At 40.9% G+C, this 27,945-nt stretch overlaps 2 protein-coding genes across 2 annotated transcripts in view; one reads left to right on the forward strand and one right to left on the reverse strand.

Annotated features, from left to right (window-relative positions):
* The window catches only part of LOC127571842 (S-arrestin-like), a 34,476-nt gene extending 34,240 nt beyond the window's left edge, over positions 1 to 236 (forward strand). The window contains exon 17 of the mRNA XM_052018588.1: positions 131 to 236. Coding sequence (XP_051874548.1) covers positions 131 to 236 — 106 coding nt within the window. The remainder of the gene's footprint in view (positions 1 to 130) is intronic.
* A 5,234-nt stretch (positions 237 to 5,470) lies between these two features.
* LOC127571237 (S-arrestin-like) overlaps positions 5,471 to 27,945 on the reverse strand; it is a 33,049-nt gene continuing 10,574 nt past the window's right edge. Inside the window, exons 7-15 of the mRNA XM_052017442.1 lie at positions 27,531 to 27,598; positions 24,254 to 24,389; positions 23,895 to 23,979; positions 20,254 to 20,326; positions 19,073 to 19,210; positions 16,790 to 16,867; positions 15,193 to 15,216; positions 12,176 to 12,222; positions 5,471 to 6,444 (exon numbers count right to left, since the gene is read on the reverse strand). Coding sequence (XP_051873402.1) covers positions 6,278 to 6,444; positions 12,176 to 12,222; positions 15,193 to 15,216; positions 16,790 to 16,867; positions 19,073 to 19,210; positions 20,254 to 20,326; positions 23,895 to 23,979; positions 24,254 to 24,389; positions 27,531 to 27,598 — 816 coding nt within the window. The 3' untranslated portion in view covers positions 5,471 to 6,277. The remainder of the gene's footprint in view (positions 6,445 to 12,175; positions 12,223 to 15,192; positions 15,217 to 16,789; positions 16,868 to 19,072; positions 19,211 to 20,253; positions 20,327 to 23,894; positions 23,980 to 24,253; positions 24,390 to 27,530; positions 27,599 to 27,945) is intronic.

The following is a 27,945-nucleotide window of genomic DNA, read 5'->3' on the forward strand; positions in this document are numbered from 1 at the left end:
ATGGGATACATCTTGTCCACCATCTGTAGTTACGCATCTGCTAATGACATGACCAGTGGTTTCCCATTGCACTCCTCATACTAACTATATGAAACTGGCTTTTTCCCTTTTTCCCCTGCTTCATCCTTAGGGCTGATGACAATGACATTGAGTTCGAGGACTTTGATCGTGGCGGCCCAATGGCAGTAGCAGAGGATCTCAAGGAAGGGAAGGAATCAGAGTCCCCAGTTCCCTGATGTGGTCTTCAGCCTCTCACTAGAATCCAGCCATTTGTGTGTAGATGAAAGAAATGCATCAAAAACTATATCAATATTGAGTGTAATTGCTTTAGTTTTTATGTTTTAAGTAAACCTGTAGGTTATCTCAACACTCCCAGGTCTGGTGGAACATGGGTTAGGTTTGGGCTTCTAGCTTTTGGGAGAAAGCTCTGTGCACATGTAGATCCAAGTCTTGCACCGGATTCAATAAAGATTTCCAGCCCAGAAAAGACCAAACCACATACAGTAAATGCGGTTCAATTCACTGGAGCTTCTGCATGTAATGCCTGCTCTCAGACAATGGAAACATGAGGAAACAGCTAAAGGTCATATTGGGATGATGATAGATTGACATTCTGGAAGGGTGGTGAATGAACAGAAACTGTAGAGCAACAAAGGGATTTCAGTACACAAACCAAAGAGCTCTTGCATAATGTCATCCAAAAGGCAAGTGAAACATTGGCCTTCATCTCAAGGACCCTGTGATATAAAATGATAGAGGTTATATTTCAGTCAACAGAGAGTTGGTCAGATCCCATCTAGAATACTGCTTCTGGTTTAGGGCAGTGAGGATCATGCAGAATACATTGGATTTGGAAGGAAGTGCCGCATAACTCCAATTTAAAACCAGAATTTAAAGATTCATGAGACTTGGTTGTGTATGATTGACTGGAGTGAGTGGTTAGGGTCTGGAATGAATTGCCAGGAACAACAGTGAAACCAGATTCAATTGCAGTATTCAGAGGGAGCTGGATAGGTTTTTGAAAAGGTAGATTCAACATGGATTTGTGAAGAGGTTGGAGTGGGAGTGGCTGGATTAATTTTACATAAGGTTCTTATGGACAAGTGGGTCAAATGGCCTCCTTCCAAGCTGTAACCATTCTGTGAAGTGTGATTTAATCAGGATCTTTAAAATATTAAATAGATTTGCTAGGATGGATATAAAAAGATTTCCTGTGTTAGGGAATCCAGAACTCTGGGTTTTAACGGTAACATTAGAGTTGGACTATTTAGGAGTGAAGTCAGGAAGCAATTTTAATCCAAAAGGGGGAACAAAAAAAAAAATCAGGGCCTCTTTCCTTCAGAAGGTTGTGGGTATTGGGTCTGATTAAACTTCTTAAGACTAATCATGAAAAGTTGATAGATCTTTGTTAGGTGAAAGACGTGGAGCAAAAGCAGGATCACAGAATTAGAGAAGAAATTGGTTCTGATCAGTTAATATTGAAACAAACTATAGAGGCAGAACGACCTCCTCCTGTTACTGAACTTGAACAGCCTTCTCTACTTTGGAGAATAATTTGCCTGAATTTGCTTTGCTAATTTTATTCATCATCTTGCTGACTTCTCCAAATGTGTCTCTATATGCAGTGGTCTTATTGCAAGGCCAAATGGATTTTTCATCAATCAACTTTCTGAAACCAGAAGTTAACCCTTGTTAGTTATCCATTTAACACAACAGTACTCCACATCACCAGTCTTGGGCTTGCTCTGACTGTTCCCCCACAGCCACTTGATGTCCATCATTTACTGTCTGGAACGTGCATAACACATGTGTCTGTTTGGCAAAGGTGACAATGAGATAGGTAGAAATCAAATGAAGCTTCAGGAATCTTCATTATTTGTGAAAATGAAAGGCTGCAACTTTAAATGAAATCCCATAGAAAAAGTGGCATCTTATAAAAGAAAAGCTTTACAAAGTGGCTGTGTGCATACATGCATGTGCAGGGCACCTTGTGTAAAACCGAGGAAGTGATGTTGAACTGCCAAACTGCTGCTTGGACTTTATATGCAGTAGTGAGCACTCTGTTATAAAAAAGGATGTTCCAGTTACAGAAAGGATACAGCTATGATTTATTAGAATTCATTAGAGTGACGAGATGATATGGACATCACAAAACACTTGAAAAGATGCAGAAGGCTGGGCAGGAATTAATTCTGCCAGGAACCATGTGCTGAGAGGATTAAGTAAACCTCCAAGTGCTTTAACAGCATTCTATAAGCCCTGCAACTTAATTACTTAATGATGACACCAATACTCTTAACTGTCCTCATTCTGAATAGTCAATATGCTTCGTCCCAGTTAGTCTGCTCAATCCAGTGAATCTTCAGACTGTGATTCTGGCTCTATGACTTCTCTGAAACAGACAGGAAGAACTTACTTTGTTTATACCACAAAAATGATAAAAATCAAGCAACTGCCAATTTCTCAGGTCTTGCAATAGTCTCATTTACTTTTCATAACTTCAAGACACCCTCAGAGCACTTTGTGAAATTGTTTTAAAGTGGAATGTAGGGAATGCAGCAGCCAGATCCCAAAATGACAAGATAGTCTGCTTTTAGAGTTGGGTGAGTGACAAGTACTATCTAGGCTATCAAGAGTTCTTTTTCAAAATACTGCAGTGGAATTTTTTTGTCCCACCTGTCGCCTCAAATACACTAACTTCAGCAAGGTTGCAGCACAGTATCTGTGGAGTCTTTATGCTTCCCTCCCAAATGGGCCTCAAACAGTCACACATTGGGTTTGCAGGCAAGAATGCTGCTATCCAGCTACAATGAGCCTATACTATCATTTACTGTGGATGCAGTGAATAGTGAACAGACAAGAAGCTTAGAAAACTGGTGGAAAGATAATCCAAATGAAGCTGGTGGAAGTATCTATCACTTCTGAGACCAGGGTAGTGGATATTAAAGAAACTGCATAGTTAATGATGCAATGAAAATAAAGTTCAATAAAATGAGTTTTGGTAAAGTAATATAATCTGGACAATTTTTTTTAATGTGTTTCCTGTCCTAATAGCTCTGAGATTAAATTGGAAGAAAGTAGATCTAATAGAAAAGCAGAAATTGAAATCTATTCCAAGCAATGTGGTATGAGATCCACGAAATAAATCTAATTTGTTTATATTTCTCCTGATACAGTACACTACTGTCTCTACAGCTGGTACAGTATGGTAGGTGTGTCTCAACAGCTAGCTCGCTACAGTACTCTTCATCTCTATTTAGCTGTTATATTGATGTTCCTGCTGTCTCTTCAACTGGCACACCACAATCCTCCTGATGTCTCTACACAGCTGGTCAAGACATAAATCTGACTGCAATAACTACATGGAGGTGACCCTGCTATCTGCTGCAGGGAAAGTTATTGGTAGGGTCCTCCTCATCCATCTCCTCCCTGTGGCCAAAGAGCTACTCCCTGAAACATAGTGTGGATTCCAACCATCATTGGGCAGAGTGAACATGATCTTCATTGTGTAACAACTTCAAGAGAACAGTAGGGAGCAGCACCAACCACTATACATATCTTTCCAACCATACCATATCCTTTGACTCCATCAATTAGGAGGTAGTGTGGAAGACCTTCCTCAAATTCAGGTGAACACAGAAATTTGCCTCCATCAATTTGCTCCATGACAGTATGCAAGCTGTTATATTAACCAATGGGTCTACGACAGAACCATTCTCAGTGAAGACTGGTGTCAAAAAAAGGCTACATCATTGCCCCAATACTTCTCTCAAACTTGTTGCAATGTTGCTTCTAACATTCAACAAACTTACCATGGCAGTGGAGCAACGAACAATCAGGGAATAGAGGGATCCAGACAATGTGCAGTCAGATGGGAATAGTTTAAATTGGCATCATGGTTGGCACAGACATTGTAGGTCAAAGCACCTGTTCCTGTGCTGTACTGTTTTATGTTCTAGGGCACAAAGTGGATTCACCAGGAAGTTTCATGAAGAGAAACTGGATAGGCTAAGTTTGATTTGCTTTAAGCGAGAAAGGGTGGGGGGGGGGGGGTGGCAGTGGGATGGGAAGAGAACTGGGAGGTAAATAGTAAATAGAATAGATAATAGGAAACTTTTCCCCATAATAGAAGTGTCAAAAATTAGAGAACATAGGGTTAGGGTAAGGGGTGGTCAGGAAGAGGCTTTCAGTGGGAATCTGAGAAAGAACTGTTTCACCCAGAGGGTGGTTGGAACCTGGAACGCACTGCATGAAAGGGTGATGGAAGTGTGTACTCTCACAAGTTTTAAACATCTAGACTTGAATCAGCAAGGCATAGAAGGTTACAGACCAAGTGCGGGTGAATAGGATTAGTGTAGATAGGCAACTGATGGTTAGCATTGACATGATGGGCCAAAGGGCCTGTTTTTGTGCTATGAAGCTATGATGACAGACAGGCTATGTCACTCGAATTCCCTATACTGTACTCCCAAGACACACTACTCTGAGCTGTGTCATGGGAAGAGGTTACAAGGTGGACTGAGGGAGAGATTCAAGAGGGTGGTCAAAATGTTCCTGAAGAAATGCAAACGCCCCCACTGACTCCTGGGAATCTCTGCCCCACAGCCACTCAGGATGGAGAAGGAACATTTGGATGGTATTGAGAACTTCAGGCACGTGCATCAGGAGCACACAGCAGCCTCATGCAAGTGGCAGGAGGCGTGCACTCTCTCACAAACTACCCAGCTGCTTGTCCCAACAGCTATTGCCTGGCCCATCTGTGGAAAAGCCTGGAGTTCCCACCTTAGTCTTTTTACCATCTTAGACCCACATCCCCAGAGTGGAAGGAAATTATTCTCAATCTCAAGGGGCCTCTTAAGAAAAGTAAGGTATTGTGCCACTCCTGGTGTCTCTATAAGGGAATTGTTATTCTGAGAGCTTAACTCAAGCTCGGAATTTCATAGCACCCTGGTGTATATGACAAACTAATTTGAATCAGAATCAGTCTTCCTGTTGTAAGAGTTGGTGCAATAACACTCTTCCTTGCTTGGTGGTAATGAAGCGAAGGGATTCCTGAGACTCAAACATGTGCAGGAGCTCAGAATTATCGATCTCCAGCAGCATTCCAGTAATTTTTCAAGCTAGTGTTGGGTACATACTGTGGATCAGCAGATAGAGATGCTCACACAACATCTGCTTCTGCTCCTGTGGCAGTGCAGCAGCTAGCATGGAGGCCGTGAGTGGCATCTGGCTAGGGACATCTGCAGCGGGCTGGGACACCATGCTGTGTGCTGGGTGGGTGCCTGACTATTGTGGACTCCTGACGTGTACTTGTACTGTGGCACTATTCAGAAACATTATATATAAAAAATTGCAATCGTTTCAAATGGACTCAAAAGAACAGACAAGTGTTTTGAATGCATTTTATTTTAAACTAATTGTTGCAAATATGAAAGAAAACTACTAATCTATTCATCTCACACACAAATCAGAATGATTAATGTTTGTCTAGTTCACAATAACACCCTTAGATGACCAAGGATTAAACGGAGAAATATTATTCAGGCCTCCTGAAGAGGAAGTCATACTTTCAATGCATTATTTTGTTCTAGAGGTAGGGTAGGTTGGAATCTGACAGGGTTCTTATAATTTATCTAATGCATAACCAATATCTCAGAGTAAGTTGAAGGAAAGAACATAATTATTGAATATGCATGGCTTATATCTGTTGCTTTATGCATCTTGGATTGTGTTACAAACCAGAATATACTCCAGAACTTCAGGTGTCTTTATGAAGCAGATTACTGAACTCAAATAATACTATTAACTGAGTGAATGGTTTGCAACTAATTCACTGAACCTCTAGACTAATTTTTGACTTTGACAGTCACACATCCTATTTTTAGAATATACACCTTCAGTTTGTGGGAGTGTTTTACTCCATTATACATTCACCATTTACACTTACTATCCTTCTTTCTGAAAGTGTTATGATTCCAGTGTAAGCTATGCAAACTTATCAAGTGATAATTCACAGTCCAATATCACGAAATAGCAGTAAATTTGTATCATCATCAATCCAAGTCAATGACCCCTTCTTAAAAGATTTAATTCATCTTTGCGTGCACAGCCTTCCCATAAACAATTTTTTCCTCACAATTTAACATCTGTGATACTGAAACCAGTCCAAAGCCAATTGAGTTTAATAGGATCCAATCCTCCCTTGATCCATCCGCCCCATATTCTGAACGTTTCTGACTCTTTCTTGGCTCTGGAGAATAAATCAGAATCCTACCCACTAAACAGATAAAAAATTCTCCGTCATATTTAATCGAGCTACAAACAGACAGTCTACTTGGCTCGCCAGAGTGTGACAGATGTCAGTCTTCGTCTTCCGCATCCCCTGTTCCCTGAGGTGACAGTTCTCCAGCATCCTCAATGGCAAAGTCATCATCTTCCTGATTTCTGAAGGTAAAGTCAGCAGAGTATAAAATCACGTTCACAGCCTACTTCCACATAACTTCTAAACAAGACCAACAGCAAACCCCAACTATCCAATGAATTCTAATCCATGCTGAATAAATCATGCTGAGGATAAACCAACATTTATTATTACAGTGAAACATTGTTGAAATGGAACGTGTAATTACTACCCAATACCATTTACAGGTCATTAAAACAAAATGTCACAGGAGACAGCTGTTTGGTTCACCGTGGGTGTACCTGTTCAATCATTCTGATTCCACCTTCTAGTCCTGGGTCTGAAGCCCTGTAGGTCACGGCTTTTTGATTTCACATTCAAGTGCTGCTTAAAGTGATAAGACATTCTGCCTCTACTGTCCTTTTAGGCAGTGAATTCCAGACCCCTACCACCTCCAGGTGAAAAAAAATCTTTACTCATCTCTCGTCCGATCCTTCTCCAAATTACCTGAAGTCTATGCCTCCTGGGCTTTGAACATTCTACTAAAGGAAATAGGTCCTTCCTATTTCCTCTATTAGGTCCTTTAATTATATGTCTCCTCAGCTTCCTGCTTCAGAGAAAACAACCCTTGCTGATCCAATCTTTCCTCATAGGTACAATTTCCCTTTCCTGGCAACATTTTTGTAACTCTTGTTTCCAATGTAATCTCATCCTTCCAGTAAAGTGGTGACTAGAATGGTATGCAGTACTCGCGCAGTGGCCTAATTAGTGCTGTACGCAGTTCTAGTATAGCCTCTCTGCTCTCATATTCTGTGCCTTGGCTAATAAAGGAAAGCATCCTATATACCTCTTCAACCACCTTATTGACTTGTCCTGCTACCTTTAGGGGAATCAGTGGACATATATTTAAACGTCCCTCTGCTCCTCCATGTTAGAGATTATTTGGGACATCTTCAGGAGTTATGGAATAGTGGGGAGCAGCCAGTTAATTCAAATGAGAACCAGTCTTCAAACAAAAACAATGTAACATCCACTGATACTTTAAAGCCATTGAAACTAGCCATTATGTGTGGGATATTCTGATTTTGTACCATTGTAACTACCATAAGATAACAATAAATGCTCATGTTAAACAGTTGTGACAAGATCAGGGAAGGCATTAAGTCGTCATCACCTGTATTAACATTGTTAAAGATATATCCCTGTCACTTAACACATAGTTCAGGACATGTCTGTTGTGTCACTTAATATTTTGGCTGTTTGTATATTCAGGGAGCAATCCCTCAACACTGTAACAAAGGTATGTTTTGGGTGTCTGGTGTTTTGTGCTCAGAACCCAATAGGACCAGCCACCGGTATCTGAATATTCAGAGGGGTTCTGTCAGTTGGGATCTGCTCCTATTGTAAATATGTAATTCTGCTAAATTACCTGTCTGTATTCAAAATGTTAATGTGGGTAATTATAGCCATTGAAACATTAGTTAATCCTTTATTGCCTTTCTGTTTAAAAAGTATAAAACATCACTGTACTGTTGTGAAGATCTTTGTGTTGAAACAAGACCTTTTACATCTACCAGCTTCAGTCTCTGGTGGCTTAGTCACAGTCACAACACTCCACATTATTCAATATTCTGCTGCTTGTTGTAGATTTGCCCTTTTGCATCTCCCTAAGTGCATAACTCCCCACCTCCCTAACCAGACTGTCTATACTTTCCTGCTGTCTGACACTTTCCTCTTCACTGTCAACCACACCATCTTCAAACTTCTTTACCATCACCACCCCCATGTTTAGATCTAAATCATTAATATACATTACAGAGAGCAAGGAGCTGAGTACTGAAAGCCTGTCATATGTAGCCATGTCAAAACCCTGCTATAACCCATGGAGAATACCTCAAATGCACTGCTCTTATCAACCCTCCTTGTTACCTCTTTAAAGAATAATAGAAGTGTGAACCCATTTTAAACAGCTAATTAAAATCCAAATGAACAGCTGAATATCAACAAATAAAAATCAATTTCCATTTGTGATTGAATCTCAGTCAATAAAAACCCACTGAATAATTCAATAAAGACTTATCCTTAATTCAAAGTCAATAAATTCCCAAGCAATGAAACCTATGTCCAAACTGAAAATTAAATATCACTCATTGATGAATAACTTATAAAAGATAAGTTCAATAAAGATTAAAACCTATGAAGTAAAAAGTCACACAATGCAGACTACAGGCATCCTGTGGTTTAATTACCGTAAACTGATGATTAAAGCCATTTGAGCTAAGGTCTTTAAACATTTTAATGAAAATCTTATTCCTTGTCAGGCAAAGTAACTTTCCACTCAGTACTGTGTTGCTAGAGGTGGTCTATCCATTACATTCTAGGTGGCAGCTCTTAGCATTGGAAAAAGTGTTAAAGAGGAGAAATAAAATTCTTTGCCCCAATGAGTTTCATCCATTGACCACCTATCTACATATTACACCAGGGCCAAAGCAAACTCATTCAGACCAGGTTTTTTTTTAACATAATCATTCTGGCAATACTTCACCTTTCAAAAAAAAACAGATTTGTTTTCTATTATTAAAATAAATATTCTTACTTGTTACTTTCTGTCAAAGGAATTCCACGGTAAGAGAGATGAAGAGACAAGATAGGAGAAAAATAAAATTAGTTCTGTTATAGATTAATGCACACATATATACAGAAACATACAGACAGAGACAAATGGAAAGATAGATAGTGATAGGTACAAAGAAATCACACCAATAAGGACAAACGCAGAAACAGAAAAATGTACATCATGTATAGAAACAAAGACACTCATGCCAACAGAAAAAGATAAACACTCAGGTGCACACATTTATAGAAACACAATGATGAGTTATTTGCATTGTGCCTCCAATATCCCAAAATTGTTGCAGGAATCACTTCAGGAGATATTAGAGCAAATGACTAAATAGTTGATCAAAGAGAAGCAAAGAACTGCAGATGTTGGAATTCAGATGAAAAACATGATGATGCTGGAGGAGCTCAGCAGGCCAGGCAGTACCCGTGCTTTTATCCACAGATGCTGCCTGGCCTGCTGAGTTCCTCCAGCATCATTGTGTTTTTCACATAGTTGATCAAAGAGGTAGGTATTATGGAGCATCTTAAGGGAAGAAAGAAAGGTTGAAAGAAAGCTTTAAGAAGGAATTTCCAGGGGGCTTTAACTGGAAAGGGTAGAGTTGCCATTGGTGGAGGGTTAAATCTGAAGTTAGCTGTGGTAGATTTAGTTGAATCTGTACTTACTACCTGCTTAGCAGATGCAAATCAAAGATATTGTGATATCCACAGCTAAAGCCCCTTGCTGACTGTTCTCTTGAATTCCTTCTGTCAAGTCCTTCCTGAAGATAATGACTGAAGCCAGGACTTGGTCCATGGAATTTCAGTTCTCTCTGGTGGCTTCTCCAACCAGTGAATAATGCCAGCTTTAATTATCCATCAATGACAACCCTACCTTTGCCAGCTAAAACCTAAACACTGGATTTCCCTTCCTAGAATGCTCTGTCTCTCAATTTTTCTTTCTTCCCTTTAGATGATACTCAATACCCATCTCTTAGATCAACAAAAGCCATTTAACCACTTGTTGTAACACCTCAAGTGGTTCGCACACCTATCCTAATGATGTCACAACTCTGTCCATCCAATCACACCTGAACTGCATCCTTATGAGCAACCAGAACATTCAGCTGTGGCTGGTATGAATTCTTTTATGATCAATTACCTCCTCATGAGGAAGTAATAGATTAATAAACTGTAACTGTATTCATATCTTATAACTGATGAGAACTGTGGCTACATGAAATACTGATTAAAAAGATGGTTGGCAGGCCAGAGCAGCAAAACCAATTTTTCTGGGCTGGGTGCTGAGTGATAATTGCTGTGTCCGGGACTTAATTGGCTTGCAATCAAGTTAAACTATAAGGATGATGGTCGCACTTAACAGGAAATGGGAAGGCTGTCCCAAACAATGAGTGTGATACCTGTCTTTGTGTCTCTTGATTGCAAACCGATTAACTGAACCTTGGGTGTGATGCTGTTCTTTGTTTCTCTGCAGTTGTCCTTTGTTTTTTTGCTGCTCAACCCAGAACTGTGGCACCTGGCTCATTAAAGTGTGCGTGACAATGCTTGTATAAATTACTGTCTGCCCCCTCCGTACCTTGGAAAACTCCACTGCGGACTCTACCTGAGAGTAAGGAGGTTTCTCCCTAGCGATATATTGCTAAATAAACACGTTTGAATTAACCTGTGGCACTGTGTGATGTTACAGCAGACAGAAGTGGGACTTCAAAATTGGGTTAACAATGAAATAATCATTTTTTGGTGTAGCCACAGTTCTCATCAGTTATAACATATGAATACAGTTATAGTTTATTAATCCTTTACTTCCTCACTCACACACCTTCCTTTCCTGTGTGTTTGCATGCAAATTAAGCCATCAGAGGAGCACCTCCTTTCATTATTAGTGCAACAGCCTAGTGTCAATGAAAGATCAAGGTGATTCATTCTGCGATTCCATTCTCTCGCACTGATGAAAATTGCACTTGCAGAAATAGTGAATTTGAGGTCAGGAGTTACGATATCAATACCAGTGAATTCTGCAAGGACACCATCCTAAACAGGAATATGATATTGCCGAGTCCCTCAGAAGTTCCTGTTAATTAGATAACCAAAAGATCTACTAATTCTATCTTACTCCCATTATAGAATTCTGATCTACTCACTCCCTTATCATTTCCAGATTGCATTGACAAGTAGAATGCTTGAGGCTGCCAAAGAATAAAAACATGCCTTTTGGTAATATTTTGATTTAGCTGTTCAGGTTACATTTGGTTTGTTGCATTTTAAGCATTTTGCTCCATAATACCTACCTCTTTGATCAACTGTTTGGTCACCTGCTCTAATATCTCCTTAAGTGATTCCTGCAACAATTTTGGGATATTGGAGGCACTATGCAAATAACTCATCATTGTGTTTCTATAAATGTGTGCACCTGAGAGTCTACCTTCCTCCGTTTTGTGCATTTTTTGTTTAATTGGACCACTTATTGGTTATTATACTACCAAAGCTAGTGTTGGTAAATGGGATTAGTATAGATGGGTATTTGATGGTCATTATGGACAGGTTGTTTCTGTGCTGCATGACTCTATGATTAAATGAAGCCTTTAACCTGCTGATTCCTGTCAAGTGGTTTAGGACTCTCTCAGTGCCATCCTTATTGATCTATTAAAATAGGCCCAGTCATTACAATAACAGATAGATAATCCCCATGGAAGTTTCAAAGTTAATTCCCAATAATTTCTGTTTCAGTCTCAAATCAAAAGGTTCAAGGGTAGATCCTCAAGCTTTTCCTTCACTGTGCCTAGGACTGGACTCAGATGATTGAGGTGGGCTGTAGGGGTGAGGGGTGGTAGTTGGTGTTGAGATCTCTCCTCTGACTGGTCTGCCAAAATCCCAGAAAAAGGGGGTAGTTGGCTGCAAGTGAATGCCTCTTTCCCACTCCCAGAACTGCCCACAACTCTTTACCATTTTCAAACCTCAGGGACTTAAGGCCAATGCAGCACAGTATTTATCCGGGTGGGAAGTTCCTGAGGCCCTCACTTGTGCTACCTTTCTGACTCTATACCCAGTGCAAAATATTGTCAAATCCAAAAGGGTAGCTGCACACTACCATTACGAACCACAAACACGTCTGCTCAAAGCAGATTCCACAATATCTTCCATATAGCTAATACCCACCAGGTCTGGGGTGCATGAGCAGGAAGGGTATTTCCACTGTGGTATCGCTGCAGAAGGAAAAAAACATCAGTATAAGACTTAAAACCTTCACGGAATAAGAATGTTGACATTGAGTGAACAACACACTTTGCATCAAATCTAACCAGATTTCTTGATCTCTAGCCACTAAAAGAACAGCACTGTATTGATATGAAGCCTTTCATTTTCTCAGATAGGGAATGTCTGCAGCCACTTTGTGCACAGCAAGCTCCCACTAATGGGAATTAGATAAAAGACCAGATTAAATTGGTCAATTAGTTTATTATTGTCACATGTACCAAGGTACAGTGAAAAACTTTGTTTTGCATGCCATCCATACAGATCATTTTATTACAACAGTGCATTGAGGTAGTACAAGGCAAAACAATAACAGAATGCAGAATAAAGTGTTTCAGTTACAGAGAGAGTGCAATGCAGGCAGACAATTTGGTGCAAGGCCACAATGAGGTAGATTGAGAGGTCAAGAGCCCATTTTATCATACTAGGGAACCATGCAATAGTCTTATAGCAGCCTGGTGGTACATGCTTTCAGGCTTTTGTATCTTCTGTGATTATCTGCATTTAATGATTGGGATAAGAGAAGCCATTGGCTAGGACATCAAGTGATCTCCCTGATCTTCAGCTAATGCCTTAGGATCTTTTATGCCCATTTGCAAGTTTAATATTTGCTCAGAAAGTGCAGTAGTCCTAGTGTCTGCCTCGTTTCTGCTCTCAGGGGATGGGGGAGTAGGGGGGGTACACCTCCACTGTTTGGACAGAGCACAGAATCAAAACTAGGCAGGTCCAGCAAATGGAGCATGATGCTGGGTGGTTAAAGTGTGAATTACTCTGCCTGTGGAATGGGGTTTTAACTCGTAGTCTTTGATGCAGAGACAAGAAAGCATTCACTGGCTTATGTGGCTTAGTCATTCACTATACAAGGCATCTGATCATGACGATGCAGAAACAGGGAAATGACTAAGAGGATAAATTATACACTCTGCCCTTTATTTGCTCTCTGTCAGCTACATGCCCCCAGCTCACAACATGTCAGATACTCTGTTGTAAGCCTGCATTCTTTGCAACTGTTGCATGTGCAGAATAAGAGGAGATCCTCCTGTTTATGATTTATCACCAACTCAGGAAAATGAGTTAAATTTCTGCAATGATGAACACAGCACAGGAACAGGCCCTTCAGGCCATGATGTTGTGCTGAACTAATTAAACTAGTAATTAAATGCCTGATTAAACTAATCCTTTCTGCCTATCCCTCCATTCTCTACACATTCATGTGCCTGTCCAAGAGCCTCTTAAATGCCTCTATTGTATTTGCCTCCACCACCACCGCTGGCAGTGCATTCTAGGCACCCACCACTCTGTGTAAAAAAAAGCCGCGCACATCTCCTCCAAACTTACACCCTCTCAACATGCATGCCCTCTAATACTAGATATTGCGAATCTGGGAAAAAGATACTGGCTGTCTACTCTATCTATGTATCTCATAATCTTATAAACTTCTATCAGGTCTCCCCTCAGCTTCCACCACTCCAGAGAAACCCAAGTTTGTCTAACCTCTCCTCAAAGCACATGCCCTCTAATCCAGGGAGCATCCTAGTAAACCTCTTCTGCACCCTCTCCAAAGCCTCCACATCCTTCCTATAATGGGGCAACCAGAATTCAATGCAATACTCCAGATGCGGCCTAACTAAAGTTTTATAAAGCTTCCCGATTCATAAAGATACCCGATTTATAAAGCTTCGTAAAGCAACATAACTTACTGATTCTTGAACTCAGTGCCTCAACTAATAAAGGTAAGCATGCCATATGCCTTCTTTACCACCCTATCAACCCGTGTAGCTACTTGCAGGGAGCTGTGAACTTGGATCCCAAGATCCCTCTGCACATCAACACTGTTAAAGGTCTCCACTGATATTGTATTGTCCCTTTATATTTGATCTCCCAAAGTGCAACACTTCACATTTGGCTGGATTAAACTCCATCTGCCATTTCTCTGCCCATATCTGCAACTGATCCATATCCCGCTGTATCCGTTGGCAATTTTCAACACTATCCACAGCACCTCCAATCTTTGTATCGTTTGCGAACTTACTAACCCTCCCATCTACATTTTCATCCAGGTCATTTATATACATCACACACAGCAGAGGTCCTAGTATGGATCATTGTGGAACACCACTAGTCACAGACCTCCAGCCAGAATAAGTCCCATTGACTACTACCCTCTGTCTTCTATTGGCAAGCCAATTCTGGATCCCATGCATCTTAATCTTCTGGAAGAGCCTCCCTTGAGGGACCTTGTCAAATGCCTTACTAAAATCCACATGGACAACATCCACAGCTCTAACTTCATCCGCTCCTCGAAAAACTCAATCAAGTTAGTAAGACATGACTAGACCCGCACAAAGCCACACTGACTCTCCCTAATTAGGCCATGGTTTTCCAAATGCTCATAAATCCCACCCCTAAGAATCCTCTCCAATAGCAATGACGTGAGACTCACCGGTCTATAGTTTCCAGGATTATCCCCATTTCCCTTCTTGAATAACGGAACAACATTAGCTACTTGCCAGTCCTCTGAGGCCTTGCCTGTGGCTAGAGAGGACACCAAGATCTTGGTCAAGGCCCCAGCAATCTCATCTCTTGCCTCTCTCAATAACCTGTGGTATATCCCATCAGGTCCTGGGGACTTATCCACCTTAATGTTCTTTAAGAGACCCAATACTACCCCTTTATCACAAGATGCCCCAACATATTAGCATGCTTCACACTGATCTCACTATCCTCCACATGCTAAGATTCCCAATCAAAATAGTAATTATCAAAACAAATCATACTGAACCAATACACTGACTGGCCCAGTCTGGACATTAGTTTAGGAAAAATAATTTTCTCATGTGTTAAATTAATTCCTTTTTACATACAATAAAAACTTGAGCTTTAAATTAAAATATTGATAATTTAATGTAATATTACTTCACCTGGTGCTAATGTCACCCAGCATGCTGCAAGAAAGTATTAACAGCAAAATTAATGTTGTTGCAAAGTGTTAAATACATTTCAATTTATTTCAGGAAGCTTAGATTTAAATATCTTCACACAGAATGAGGAATGTGGGGAGTACACTGGTCAGAGACACACTGGAGGGTGAAAGGTGCCAAGAGTGTCTAAGGAGTTCATGGAATAAAGAAATAGCTGAGGGAGAAGCGAGATAAAGCAGAGCAAGGCATTTATTAAACTGAAGAGACCGATGCATCACACCTGTTTAACTGCACACAGTGAGATTCCAGCAACAGCAATGACCAGCTAATGCACTATCAGTGATGTTGTTTGAAGGCTAAATACTACTCTGGACATTAGAACTTACCTGTTCTTCTTTAAAAAGGTACCAGGGGAATTTTACATCCACCTGAGAGGACCGATGGAGCATCTGTTTAACACGTCAGCCTGTACTAAAGTGTCAACCCTGAGTCTGTGCTCAAGTCTCCAAACTAGAGTGTGAACCTGTGAGCTTCTGAGCCAGAATTAAGGGTGCAATTATGGAGTCAAGTCTGACCGTATTGAGGCAGGGACCAAAACTGGAATAAAGTCACGCTAAGAATTTAATATTTCATCCTGGAATGGAGTTCTGGGATCGCCTGCAGAAGAGCTTTAAAAACTCCTTGTGTTACAGATTTCATGTATGGGTGAATACTAGGGCTTCAAGGCTTAGAAAATCAATCTTACAGCATATGACAACTGAAGAGTACCATAATAAAAATTGATCACTAAGCTCCAACAGCATTTCCAACCATGCAAGGTGCAAAGCAGAAAATTGAACTGTGTGCTTCCACGTTCATGAAGCATCAGGGCATAGGTAGCCGGGCATGAACTGGTGATGCCAATCTGCATGCAAAGCATGCTTAATGTTGTTGCTGCAATACTGGAGTATCCATACACAACTGAACAGGAAAACGAGGCTGAACAGCAGTTAGGCAGATGACTTGAGTGCCACTTAAATGGGATAGTGGGCTTTTTTGGGAAGGATAAGTGTGCGGCTCCACGGAAGACAAGGATGGATTTCTTTCTACTGCACCCATCAACTGACTTTACAGGAAGGGGCAACTTCCCTGCAGGGTGTGTGGGGACCACGTTTCCCTTGACCTCGGTGCCAGAGTATCTGATGGAGGGTTGGAGAAGTCAGGATGCCATTCCCATGACCATACCAACCTTCCTCGCATAAAGTGAGGCAAATCCACACCACTACTGGTAGTGGTGGTTCCCATGAAAATAACTCCCCCACTGCCTCAGAGGAAATGTGAACCCACTAAATAGCATCAGTTTACCATGCACTTCCATGTGCAATACAACTTTTTGGTAGAATCTGTGATTTCCTGTGTGAGTGCATTCAGGTTCTGCTTGTGTAGGTAGGTTAGGTCCCTACTGATAGCTCTCTGTGAATATAAATGTAATTAATATGGTTCTTGCCAATCCAAATAAAACTCTGAACGTAGGATTATGTGGAGTTGCAAAGATGATTTTTAAGTGTAAAATGTGAGAATTGCTACTAATTGAAACTAATTTGCACATACTACTCACCCAGGAATCAACAAGCTGACTTTTACGGTATAGGACACCAACATCCCCTGAACTTCTCGATCAGTTCCTTCCTTTAAACTGCAACAAAGGAAGGAATGGCATTACACTGCATTGTACCCTCTCCCGCAGGTCCTCAAACATACTGGATTCACTTCAGTGCCTTCATTCTGTCTTCCCTTTCTGCTCTAATCTTTCAAAACAAGCTTCTTATGACCTCTCTTTAAAACAAAGCTGACGGACCTTTGCTAATCCAATCATTTATCTACACCTATATTTCCACTTTAGGGAACCTGCACACAAGGCAGAACTCTGCTAGCTCAATCTTGTAATTCTTTCCCTTACACGACTAGTTTTGCTATTAATGTACTACCAGATGCCTTTGACTTCACACAAAGAAACATACAGCATCTGCAATACTTAGTCAGCCATGTGAGAAGACTTTATTCTGCAGATATAGCCTTCCCTCGCTTGTTAATGCACTTCCTGGAATATAATAATTATTTTGTTGACATAATAATTATAGCTTCTGTCCAGACACGAGCAACAAACTTGTTTTGTACCTATACTATATTGCATAGGAGAATACACATCTTCTCCATGGATATCACCTCATGATATTTTGATCTGCAAATTGCTCGGATAATTAATGGAATGAATGTCAATGTATTCCTTTGTTTCACATTGCTATGAAATTGCTTGGGAACTTCTCTTTGCCATAAATCTAGCAGCATCTACTGACTCCTGCAATTATTTTTTCAAGTTTGTGTGGTTATCACATTTAACCTTCATAAAGAAACAACAGTCTGAAGGATCATTGCATATACCCCACAGATTGTGCATCCCAAGCTCTACTACGGTTGAATTCTGTGGTTGGCATCTCGCCACTCTGCCAGAAAGCAGTCTATATCCACAGTGCAACATCAAGTATCTGTTTCCTACAGATAGCTTGCATTCATGATTCATTATCCTCCCACTCCATCAGTTCTCTTCAAATCTCATGGATACTGGCTTCATAGCAACATAAAGGAAATTAGGAATTCTTTCTCATTGTTATCTACTCTTCTGAATAAGGCAAGTTCATTGATCCAAACTATCATGGTAAAATTCTCTCTCTCCAACATCACCTCTCCTTAAGGCCTCTTCTGTGCTGGTTACACCCAGTAAGCATCAGCAAGATAGTTAACCACAGTGGCATCAGAGCCAAGCCCAATCCTGCCTACAGTTGGAGAAAGGGAGAGGTAAAAGAACAAATGAGGGGCAAGGTGGGCTGGGAGAGGAAAGGAGATAACCTTGAGAACAGGAGGGAGGCTGGATAGAAAAAGCAAGATACCAAGATGAATTACAAGAGGAAAGGAAATGAGCATTTTCCAGCAAGACCTATTGTTTTGCAATCTGGAGTTGGAATCCTGGTTGAACTTATCATGTGCCCATCCCAGGAACATTAACTGTGGTGTAAATAGTAGAGCTGCTTCCTCATAGTTCAAATGGCACATGTTCAATCCTGACCACTGGTGTTGTCTGTGTGGAGTTTACACGTTCTCCCTGTGATCACATGAGTATCTCACATGTGCTCCAGTTTCCTCTCAGATCCTAAAGATGTGAGAGTTGTAGGTTAAATGGCCATTGTAAATTGCCTTTATTGTGTGGGTGAGTGGTCAAATCTGGGGGTAGTTGATGGGAATGTGGGGAGAATTATAATGAAACTAATGTAGGATCAGTGTAAATGGGTGTTTGGCCGTTGGTGTGGACTCAGAGGGCCAAAGGTCCAGTTTTCATATTGTTTGATTCTACAACTCTATGACTATAATTCAGAGAGGACAGGTAACTGAACACAGACTGAGAATAGAACCTGGGACCTTCCTATTCTGTGCAGCTCACAACCACAGCAGGCAGTGCTTTCATCCACTGAGCCCTCAAGGTGAAACACTGTGTTTAAGATATGTACAATCAACAGGTAGCACTCCATCTGACATATGAAACTTTCAGACTGATTCAACAAGACCCAATGACTCCAGACAATTTGGTCCAGAATCCTAGTTTGATAACTGGGTGACGACAGCTCTTCAAATCTTCTTCCTCCTTATATTAATCCCCTTCTTAACCTTTCCCAGCAGACTTTTCCCCTCATATTTCCACAATTCCCAAATCCCCATCTCCCTTCAAACCCCACTCCATCTCTTTGCCCAATTTCCCTCCTCACCCATCCTTGATCAAACTTGCTCCTCACTGCTCCCCCAACCCCCACCACGACTTAATTCTCCAAGTCAAATCCAAATCCCTTACACGGTGGAAGAAGCCAGGTTGGTGTCCTCCTGTTTGATTTTTCCATCAAGTGCGATGCCATGTTTGCCTCGGTTGTTGGCCAATGAGGGCACAATCACATAAGTCTTTGAGAAAGTGGAACCTGTGGCAATCTGGTCACTGTATATTTAAAAAAAGTATATATTTAGAAGCATAATATTATTTGATCGAAGCACATTTCCTGCTCACATTACAACACATTCGGTTAGCACTTTCCTGAATACCAACTGACTCTATTCAGAAGGAAATGATATTCTGACACTAGTGTTGTCCCAGCATAGGATGTAATACATGAACTGTGCCTCTAATGCTATTCCTTTCTATCCAGTCCTACACTTAAATGACTTGGATGAAGTTTTGGATGACTGAAAGCGTGTTGAGGAGGTAAATTCCTACTGTACATGTTCTTCTCATTCTGCCCAGACCTCAAAGATCTTGCACTGTACTTAGAGGATCACCAAAAATTAAAAGAATGAAGGCTTTTATGGCGTGGACTAAAACCTTATTGCACACTGAGGAACAAATTTAGAACACTTGTGCCCTTATGGTAGATACTGGTGTGCAAGTCTCAGGATTGACTCCTACAGGTATGTGCACTGTTACCTCAGCTGAATGACACAATCTTATCCAACTGAACACTGATAGGAATAAACTGGGACTTTAATAATGCAAGCTAAAACATGCTGTATATGGGCTACTTAACTGGAGAGGTTGAGTGTAGAAGAATGCCTAGCCTCACTGTAAGCCAGCCAACAATAACCAACTGGGATCTACTGTATTGTGACCAGAACATGGAAACCTGGCCAATTTGCCTCCTTCCCAATTCACTGGCTTTGAACCTGATTATACCGACCTAATTGCTGGTGAAATTACAGGGTACAATGCCAGGATACTAGTGGATGGGAATGTGGGTCGAATAATAGGATTAGTGAAAATGGGTGTTTAATGGCTGGCATGGACATGGCGGGCCAAAGGGCCTGTCTCTGTGTTGTATCTCTCTATGATTCTATCTCTTTAAAAGGTAGAGTGACGAGATAAACAGTGAGATACAACAACAACAGCGGACCAATACAACTTGATCATCATACAGGGCTCCAAAGTGGCCCATGACTGTCATGTAGAGCTCTGGTTATTTTGTAGGTTTTTATAATCCATGTACTTACTTTGCTTCCTCCACAGCAACCTCCTCTGTGTATTTATCATTCGAGTACAGCACCACGTTGGTTGTTTGTTCAACTGAGAACAAAGTAAAAGTATTTAGATCTGCTGACCACCCGGCATTTATAGGTGGAAAACTCTTTGGCTTTGAGATAAAGTCTCAACATTTCCATGACAAATTAGGAGATGTAGTTAATACCATGGAGAACTAAGACAATTTAGAAGACAACATTAAAAAACAATTCAGAATGGACAAGTAATCACCAAAGTAGTTTCAACGTAGTGAAGATTAGATAGTATATTTTGAGGTCGTATGTCACTTCAGATGGCACAGTGCAGATCTTGGTGTAGAGGCACAAAAATTACTGCTAGTAGCAATGCAGTTTAATAAGAGGGGGTTAAGGGTGGGAGTGTACAAAGAACAGGAGTCTATATCAAGGATATGAAGAATTTTACTGCAGATGTTGGAAATCTGGGGAAAAAAAACAGAAAATGCTGGAAATGTTATTATGTTCCAGCAGCATCCATGCAAAATGGAATAGATCGATAACCTTTCATCAGAGTTAGTTAAAAATTGATGAAAGATCATCAGCCTGAAAAAGTTACTCTGACTCTTACTCCACAGCTGTTATCTAGCCTAAGTATTTCCAGCATTTTCTGCTTTTACAGAGTTCAACCACAATTGTGGTTCCATGAAGAGTTCCCATCTCCAGCTTACAGAAAGGATGCAGCATCTGATGAAGATACAAGTAAGGTTTATGAGCAAGAGAAGTTATACCACTTAAGAAAACCCAAAAGGTTTTGGGTTATTTCCTTGAGAAGATAGACCAATGGCTGATTAATAGATGTCTAAGATCATGATATGAAAGACATACAGAAGATGCTCACGTTTATTAGAACCTCATTACAAAACCAGTAGGTGATTTCATCAAGGTTGTCTGGGGAATCAGTGAATTCAGAATTAATACTTTGTTTTTACACAGAATGGGCAAGTCTCACTCAAGGTGCAAATGAGGTGATAGCATAGGTGGAATAAAGGGGATGCTAGATAAAACACAAGGGAGCAAGGAATCGGGAGTGTGCTGGGAATAATTAGTGTGGAAACAGCTCACTTAGAATGTAAACACCAGAATGGACCAACCTGCTGTAAATACAATGTAGTGCTATGTAAAGAGAAGGGAAGGAGATAAGCAGGCAACTATTAACGGGCAGACTCCCACTGAATTTATATTCAAACAAACAGAAAGGTGAATCAGAACCTGCTTCATCATTTCAGCCTGATTGGCAGGGGAAAAGAAAATATGTTATCTAAATGGTGAGAGGTTGGAGAGCTCTGAGATGCAGAGGGATCTGGTGTCCCAAGGCAATATTCACAGAAGGCTACCCTACATGTATAGGAAGTAATTAGTAAAACTAACTGAGTGTATTGCTTTTTAGAAAGGGAACTGAATACAAAAATAAGTTGGTCACTCTTCATTTATATAAAGGATTGGCATCTGGAGTACTGTGGAAAGTATTGTTCTTATTTAAGGAAATATGCTAATGCATTTGAAGCAGAGAAGTTCAACAAGACTAAAACCTACAATGGACAGGCTGCCTATGAGGAAAAGGCAGACAAGTTTGATTTTTATTGGAAGAGCAAGAGGTGACTTAATTGAAACATACAAGATCCTGAGGGGGCTTGACAGCATGGATGTATAGAGGATGTTTCCTCTTGTGGAGAAATCTAGAACTGGGGATCATTGTTTAAAATAGGGGTTGTCTATTTAAAACAGAGATGGGACTTCTTTTTTCCCTCTGAGGGTCAGGGTCCTTGGCATTCTCTTCCTCATAGGGCAGTGGAAGCAGAATCTTTGAATATATTTAACACAGAGGAAGATAGATTTGTGATAAGCAAGGGGGCAAAAGGTTATTACAGAGAGATGGAAATGTGGAGTTGAGGTTACAATCACCAAGTGACCTACTCCTGCTCCTAATGCATTTGTTTGTTCATATGTCTTCACTGAGAGTTGTTGTGTGACTTTGACACTCACTCGCGTAGCTCCGTTTACCCGGAAACCAAGGTTGTGCTGTTCACCAAGATACCCATGAGACTGTCACTGGCCACTAAGACAGAGCACGAGATTTAAGGGATTAAATCTTACTCATCTTTCATGTACAATACCTCAATGTTATAGAATCATAGGTTAGTACAGCACAGAAACAGGCCCTTCAGCCCACCATGTCCATGCCACCGATGGTACATGTCTACATTAATCATTTACCCACATTAGGTCCATAGCTTTATATGCCTTGGCACTTCAAGTACTTGTCTAGATATTTCTTAAATGTCACAGGAGTATCTATCAGTCAGCACATTCCAGACTCCAACCACTGTGTGAAAAAAATCCCCTCAGAGACCCCGTCTAAATCTCCTACCCCTCACCTTAAACTTCTGTCCTCTTGTCTTAGACAATCTTACCATGGGAAAAAAGATTTTGACTATCTACCCTATTTCCCTCATAATTATATATACTTCTCTCAGGTTACCCCTTTGGTCTCCTCTTCTCTAGGGAAAACATCCCCAGCCTATCCAGTTTCTCCTTTTAGCTGTAATGCTCCAGTCCAGGCAACATCCTAGTGAATCTCCCCCGCACCCTCTCCAGAGCAACCACATCCTTCCTTTAGTGCAGTGACTAGAACTAGACACAATACTCCAGCTGGGCCTAACCAATGTTTCATAAAACCGTAACATAACAGCCCAGCTCTCGTATTCTATGCCATGCTGATGAAGGCAAGCATCCCATATACCTTCTTCACACCCACCTATGTTTCCACTTTCAGGGATCAATAGACTGGAACCCTAATGTCCCTCTGTCCATCAACACTCTCTAGAGCCCTATGATTTACCGTCTACATCCTACCCTTGTTTTCCCTTGCAAAATGCATCACCTCACATTGATCAGGATTCAATTCCATTTATTGTTGCTCGGCCCAACTTTCCAGCTGTTCTATATCATGCTGTTCCCTTAAGCAACCTTTCTCGTTATCTACAACACCATGAATTTTTGTATCATCTGCAAACTTACTTATCAATCCTTGTGGTACACCACAGGTCACAGACTTCTAACCAGCAAAACAACCTTCCACTATCACTCTCCATCACCTATTACTAAGCCAATTTTGGATCCATTTTGTCAACCTGTCCTGGATCTCATGGGCTCAAACCTTTTGGACCAGATCAAACCTAAAGTATTTAACTTCGTGTAATGGCTATGGAAACCCACAAAGTGACATGCACTCTCAATGTAGAAACGCAGTCTGGTATAACACAGCTGATTTCTTTAAATTCTTGGGACATGGTCAATGATGAAATTAAAGCCCACTTGTTGCCAGTGTGAGGCGATGTTGAGCCTCCTTCTTGAATGAAATGACCATGCTTATAAGAGCTTGATGATAAGCTATTTCGTGGAGAGCTGAAGCCATATTTTGGCTACACCAGGTTCACTTGATAACTTCAATTCCTTAGTAAACCAGTTGTGATATCATGACAATTTGGCAGCTTTCATGGAGATTTTTCTGGTGCTAGCCCACAAATTAAAATTTCACTGTGAAATTGCAACCTCTGAGTTAATAACTCACAATAACAGTACCGGTCTACTCATACCTGCTATTTTGATGCTCTTCACATGCTTGCTGGAATTATTTGTCACTTGAACGCTGACGTTGATGGGATCCCCATGATAAAATATCTGAGGAATGAACATAATCATCAGCTTAAGTACTGTCCTTTGAGTCTCTACTGAAACCATTCACTCTTTCTGGACTTGCCCTTCCAATCTTTCATTCAACTACCATACTTCATGTATGAAATGACTGAGTATTGCTAGGATTCAGGATCTGGGCATTATTGGCAAGGATAATACTTATTGCCCATTGTTCAAAGATATTGTTTGGTAAATTGCTCTTCACCATTCAAAGAGTGAAGCATTGTTTAGTTGAAGCTCCTGTCATGCACCCCCTTACCTCTTTATTCAGGGATGCCTGCAGATGAAGTGGCTGGTCTGACATAAGGAAATGCTTGCTGATCTGAGCAGCTGGCTGAGGTCCAGCTCGATCTGGAGCATACTGTACTTTACGGATAACCAGGCGCACAGAACTCCTGGGAAAGGAAATGAGAAAATCAATTATTTGTCAGAAACAAGTTGAAGTAAGATTTACAAAACATTTTGACTGTGAAATTTGCTAGGTTTTCTTTAAAACCTAATTAGTTCAGCAAGGAAAGGAACTTTTCACCCTTTCATGTTCCGTCAGACCAATAATACTTGGTTGATTCTTAACTCCCTAAAGGGAGTTTCCTGAATGGAAATAATGACTGACTCACCAATGTTTCCCACATTCAAAAATTAAAAATTAAGTTAAACTGCACAATTTAGATACACAGTAAATCTTTCCTTGCACTGTCCCATTAACCACTCACAGAGCAATAAAGGTTAGGTACAATGTAAAGTCTCCTCTACACTGCCCTATACCTTTTTAATTATTTATTGGCTGTGGGTATCGCTGGCAAAGCCAGCATTGTTGCCCATCCCTAATTGCTTTGGTGTAGGGTTACATACTAGTGTTGGTGTTCTTATGTACCTGCTGCCTTTATCCCTCAAAGCAGTAATGACTTGGGGTTTGGGAAGTGCTGCTGTGATGCTAGGCAAATAACTGCAACACACTTTATAGATGGTACACAATGCAGCTACCATGAGCCATTGGAGGAGGGAATGAATGTTTGGAGTAGTGGATGGGGAATTAATCATGTGGGCTGCTTTGTTCTGGATGGCATTAAACCTGAGTGTTACTGGAGCTGCATTCATCTAGACCAATGGACAGCATTTCATCACATTTCTGACTTGCACCTTGGACAAAGTGGAAAAGCATTAGGGTAACTCACTCACTGCAGGATACCCAGCGTCTAAGTCGTTCTTACAGCTGAACCTTAAGATTGACAGAATCCAGCTGCAACTTGGGGAGCAGCTCTTTGATTGGGAGAAGGTGATGATGAGGATCCTGGTGATCTCTCCCTATGACAGACAGCAGGAAGATCCCTCTGTAGTTACAAAAGTCAGACTTGTCTCTTTTCTTGCAGGTGGTTTAATTACTGTGTTCCTGAGGCCACAGGTATGTTCTGCTCTTTCCAGATGTGGGAGATAAGGCAACGAATTGGTGTCTGAAGTTCCTAATGGGCAATTTTTAGAACTTTAACAGAGTTATTAACTGCTTCCAAGGCTTTGTTGTTCTTTAGTTGTCATTTGACTCCTTCTTGGTTAGTTTTGGCAGCAAGCTGACCTGGGTAGTTTGCTATGGGATGGAGTTAAGGGAGTTCATATCAAGGACATGGGAGTGATTGAGAAAACTTGAAAGGTTCCTTCCAGTAGACTTTCTGTTCATCTGGCCTTGCTAATTTGACCTCCATTCTTGGTTCTCAGTGGTGTGGGACCTTGGATATTTGGGCCATAGATGGTCTTGACAGTATCAAAGAATCCACACATATCATGGTCAATTTGCAATGGAAATGAACACCAAAATCCACATTTCTGACCTCATGACTGAAGGAAGGTCATTGATAAGCATCTGAATATGCTTGGGCCTGGAACATTGCCCTAAGGAACTCCTTGCTGTAATATCTGGGGCTGGGCTGATTGACCTCCGACAACCAAAACCATCATGTTCTTCAGCTCCATAACAAGACCAGTATATTTGTCAAAGTATTTTCTACACCAGCATATCTGGCCCCTTGAAACTGATGAATTCCATGTGTTGGTGCTGAATTCATGTGCACAAAGCACACATCCCGTGACCACGTGAAAGAGGCGAAAAAAAAAGAGTACTTTCATTACACTTGCATGGATCAGATTTGACCTGTCTCTTAGGTTGTTATAAATAGTATCATAATAAATACCAGTTTGCAAGAAAGTAGAGATTGTTAGGAGTTCACGGTCTCCTTTAGCACACTTATTCACTGTGGATTGGTTACCTTGTGATGATGCCAATTGTCTTAATTATGCCAGTCTGGCCCATAAAAGGTACAGAGCTAATTACTGATGGAATGGGGGCATAGGCCAGAATCAGTTTGAGAAGGGACTAGAGATGGAGACTTATGAGAGCACTCTTTCAGCTAACTGTGCCATGGAAATAAATCAGACACCTGAAGAAAAAGGCAAGTGTTCTGAGATGGAGCACTTCCTGCCTGTCTTCCAATCAATAAATGAATGAGTTGTTGGGGGTAAGTGAATTAATGACTGATTTGATGAGGGTCTCCAATGCCCTTAAATTGTCCCCTAAATATAAACCACCCAGAGGGAAAATTTGGAAAATTGAAAGCAAGAAGTATATCAGGCCAGCTTAGACAGCTTTGGTGGATTCCCCAAAGAACCAAATGCTCTCTGTTGCAAAGGCTGAGCAATGAAAGATGTTTGAGAGAGAGATAGGGAGAGGGGACTTCTGACAGTTGCTGTGAATTAGTCTTCATGCTGTAATTGTCATTTTTTCATAAACTAATAAACTTTCTCAATTCTTGGGTTAATCAATGACCTCTGAGGAAAGTTAAAATTTCACATAGTGAAAAGTCAGTGTCTAACCTACTACTCCAAAGAGTCATAGAGTTATAGAACATGGAAACAGACCCTTCGGCCCAACTCGTCCATGCCAACTAAAGTGCTTACTTGAACTGGTCCCACTTACCTGTGTTTGGCCCATATCCTTCTGAATCTTCCCATCTATGTACATGTCTAAATGTCTTTTGAACATTGTAATTGTACCTGCCTCTACCACTTTCCTCTGGTAGTTCATTCCATATACCCACCACCCTCTGTGTGGAAAAACTTGTCCCTCAAGTCCCCTTTCAATCTTTCCCCTCTCAACTTAAAACTATGCCCTCTAGCTTTTGACTCCCCTACCCTGGGAAAAAGACTGTGATCATTCACCTTATTGATGCCCCAAATTCCTCTAGTCCCTTATGTAGGTGAGACCTTGAGGTGAGTGCCTTACTGGCAGTAGCAAGTAGTTTACACCAAAGGTTCACTAAAGGCCCATTGACAATTCACAATTCTTTGCATCTTCTCTTCACTCATCCCATTTCAGCTGGTAATAATCAAACTTCTAATTGTACAGACTGGTTGGCCAATCAAAACCTTGTGAGCACTATAATTGACAAGATAGAGATATGTTATTGTGTCATTTGATCACTTTTACAGAATATTAGACAACATCTGGGGCCACTGCCTTCCATAATGCAGTAATTTCTAATTTTTACCTTTTATGGATCTTTTCCTCCAGATTGCTCACGCAGAAGGCCATTACCTCAAAATCTACGGAACAGAACTGAGGAGAGATCAGAAGTATCAGAAGTTGCAATTATCCAGCAGGGAGGGGAAGTGGTGAAGGGTTCAGGTCCATGGATACTGACTAGATCTTGGCTGTGGGTTCATGACCCCTGACATTCCAGGTTACAAGTCAACAGAGGAAAATTCATTGGAATTTGGCAGTCCGTGAGGCACTGACCATTTCCAGTTCATGTATTCCTAGGAGCTGACCCATTCTAGGTTACAGGTCCATGGGGCGTGATTCATTATGAATTACTAGTCTGTGGAACATTGACACATTCTACATTACAAGTCACGTACACTGATTAATGGATAAGGATTCTTTCTAAATTTCAGGTTCAAGGA

Source organism: Pristis pectinata, chromosome 6 (assembly GCF_009764475.1).
Source record: "Pristis pectinata isolate sPriPec2 chromosome 6, sPriPec2.1.pri, whole genome shotgun sequence".
NCBI classification, from domain to species: Eukaryota; Metazoa; Chordata; class Chondrichthyes; order Rhinopristiformes; family Pristidae; genus Pristis; species Pristis pectinata.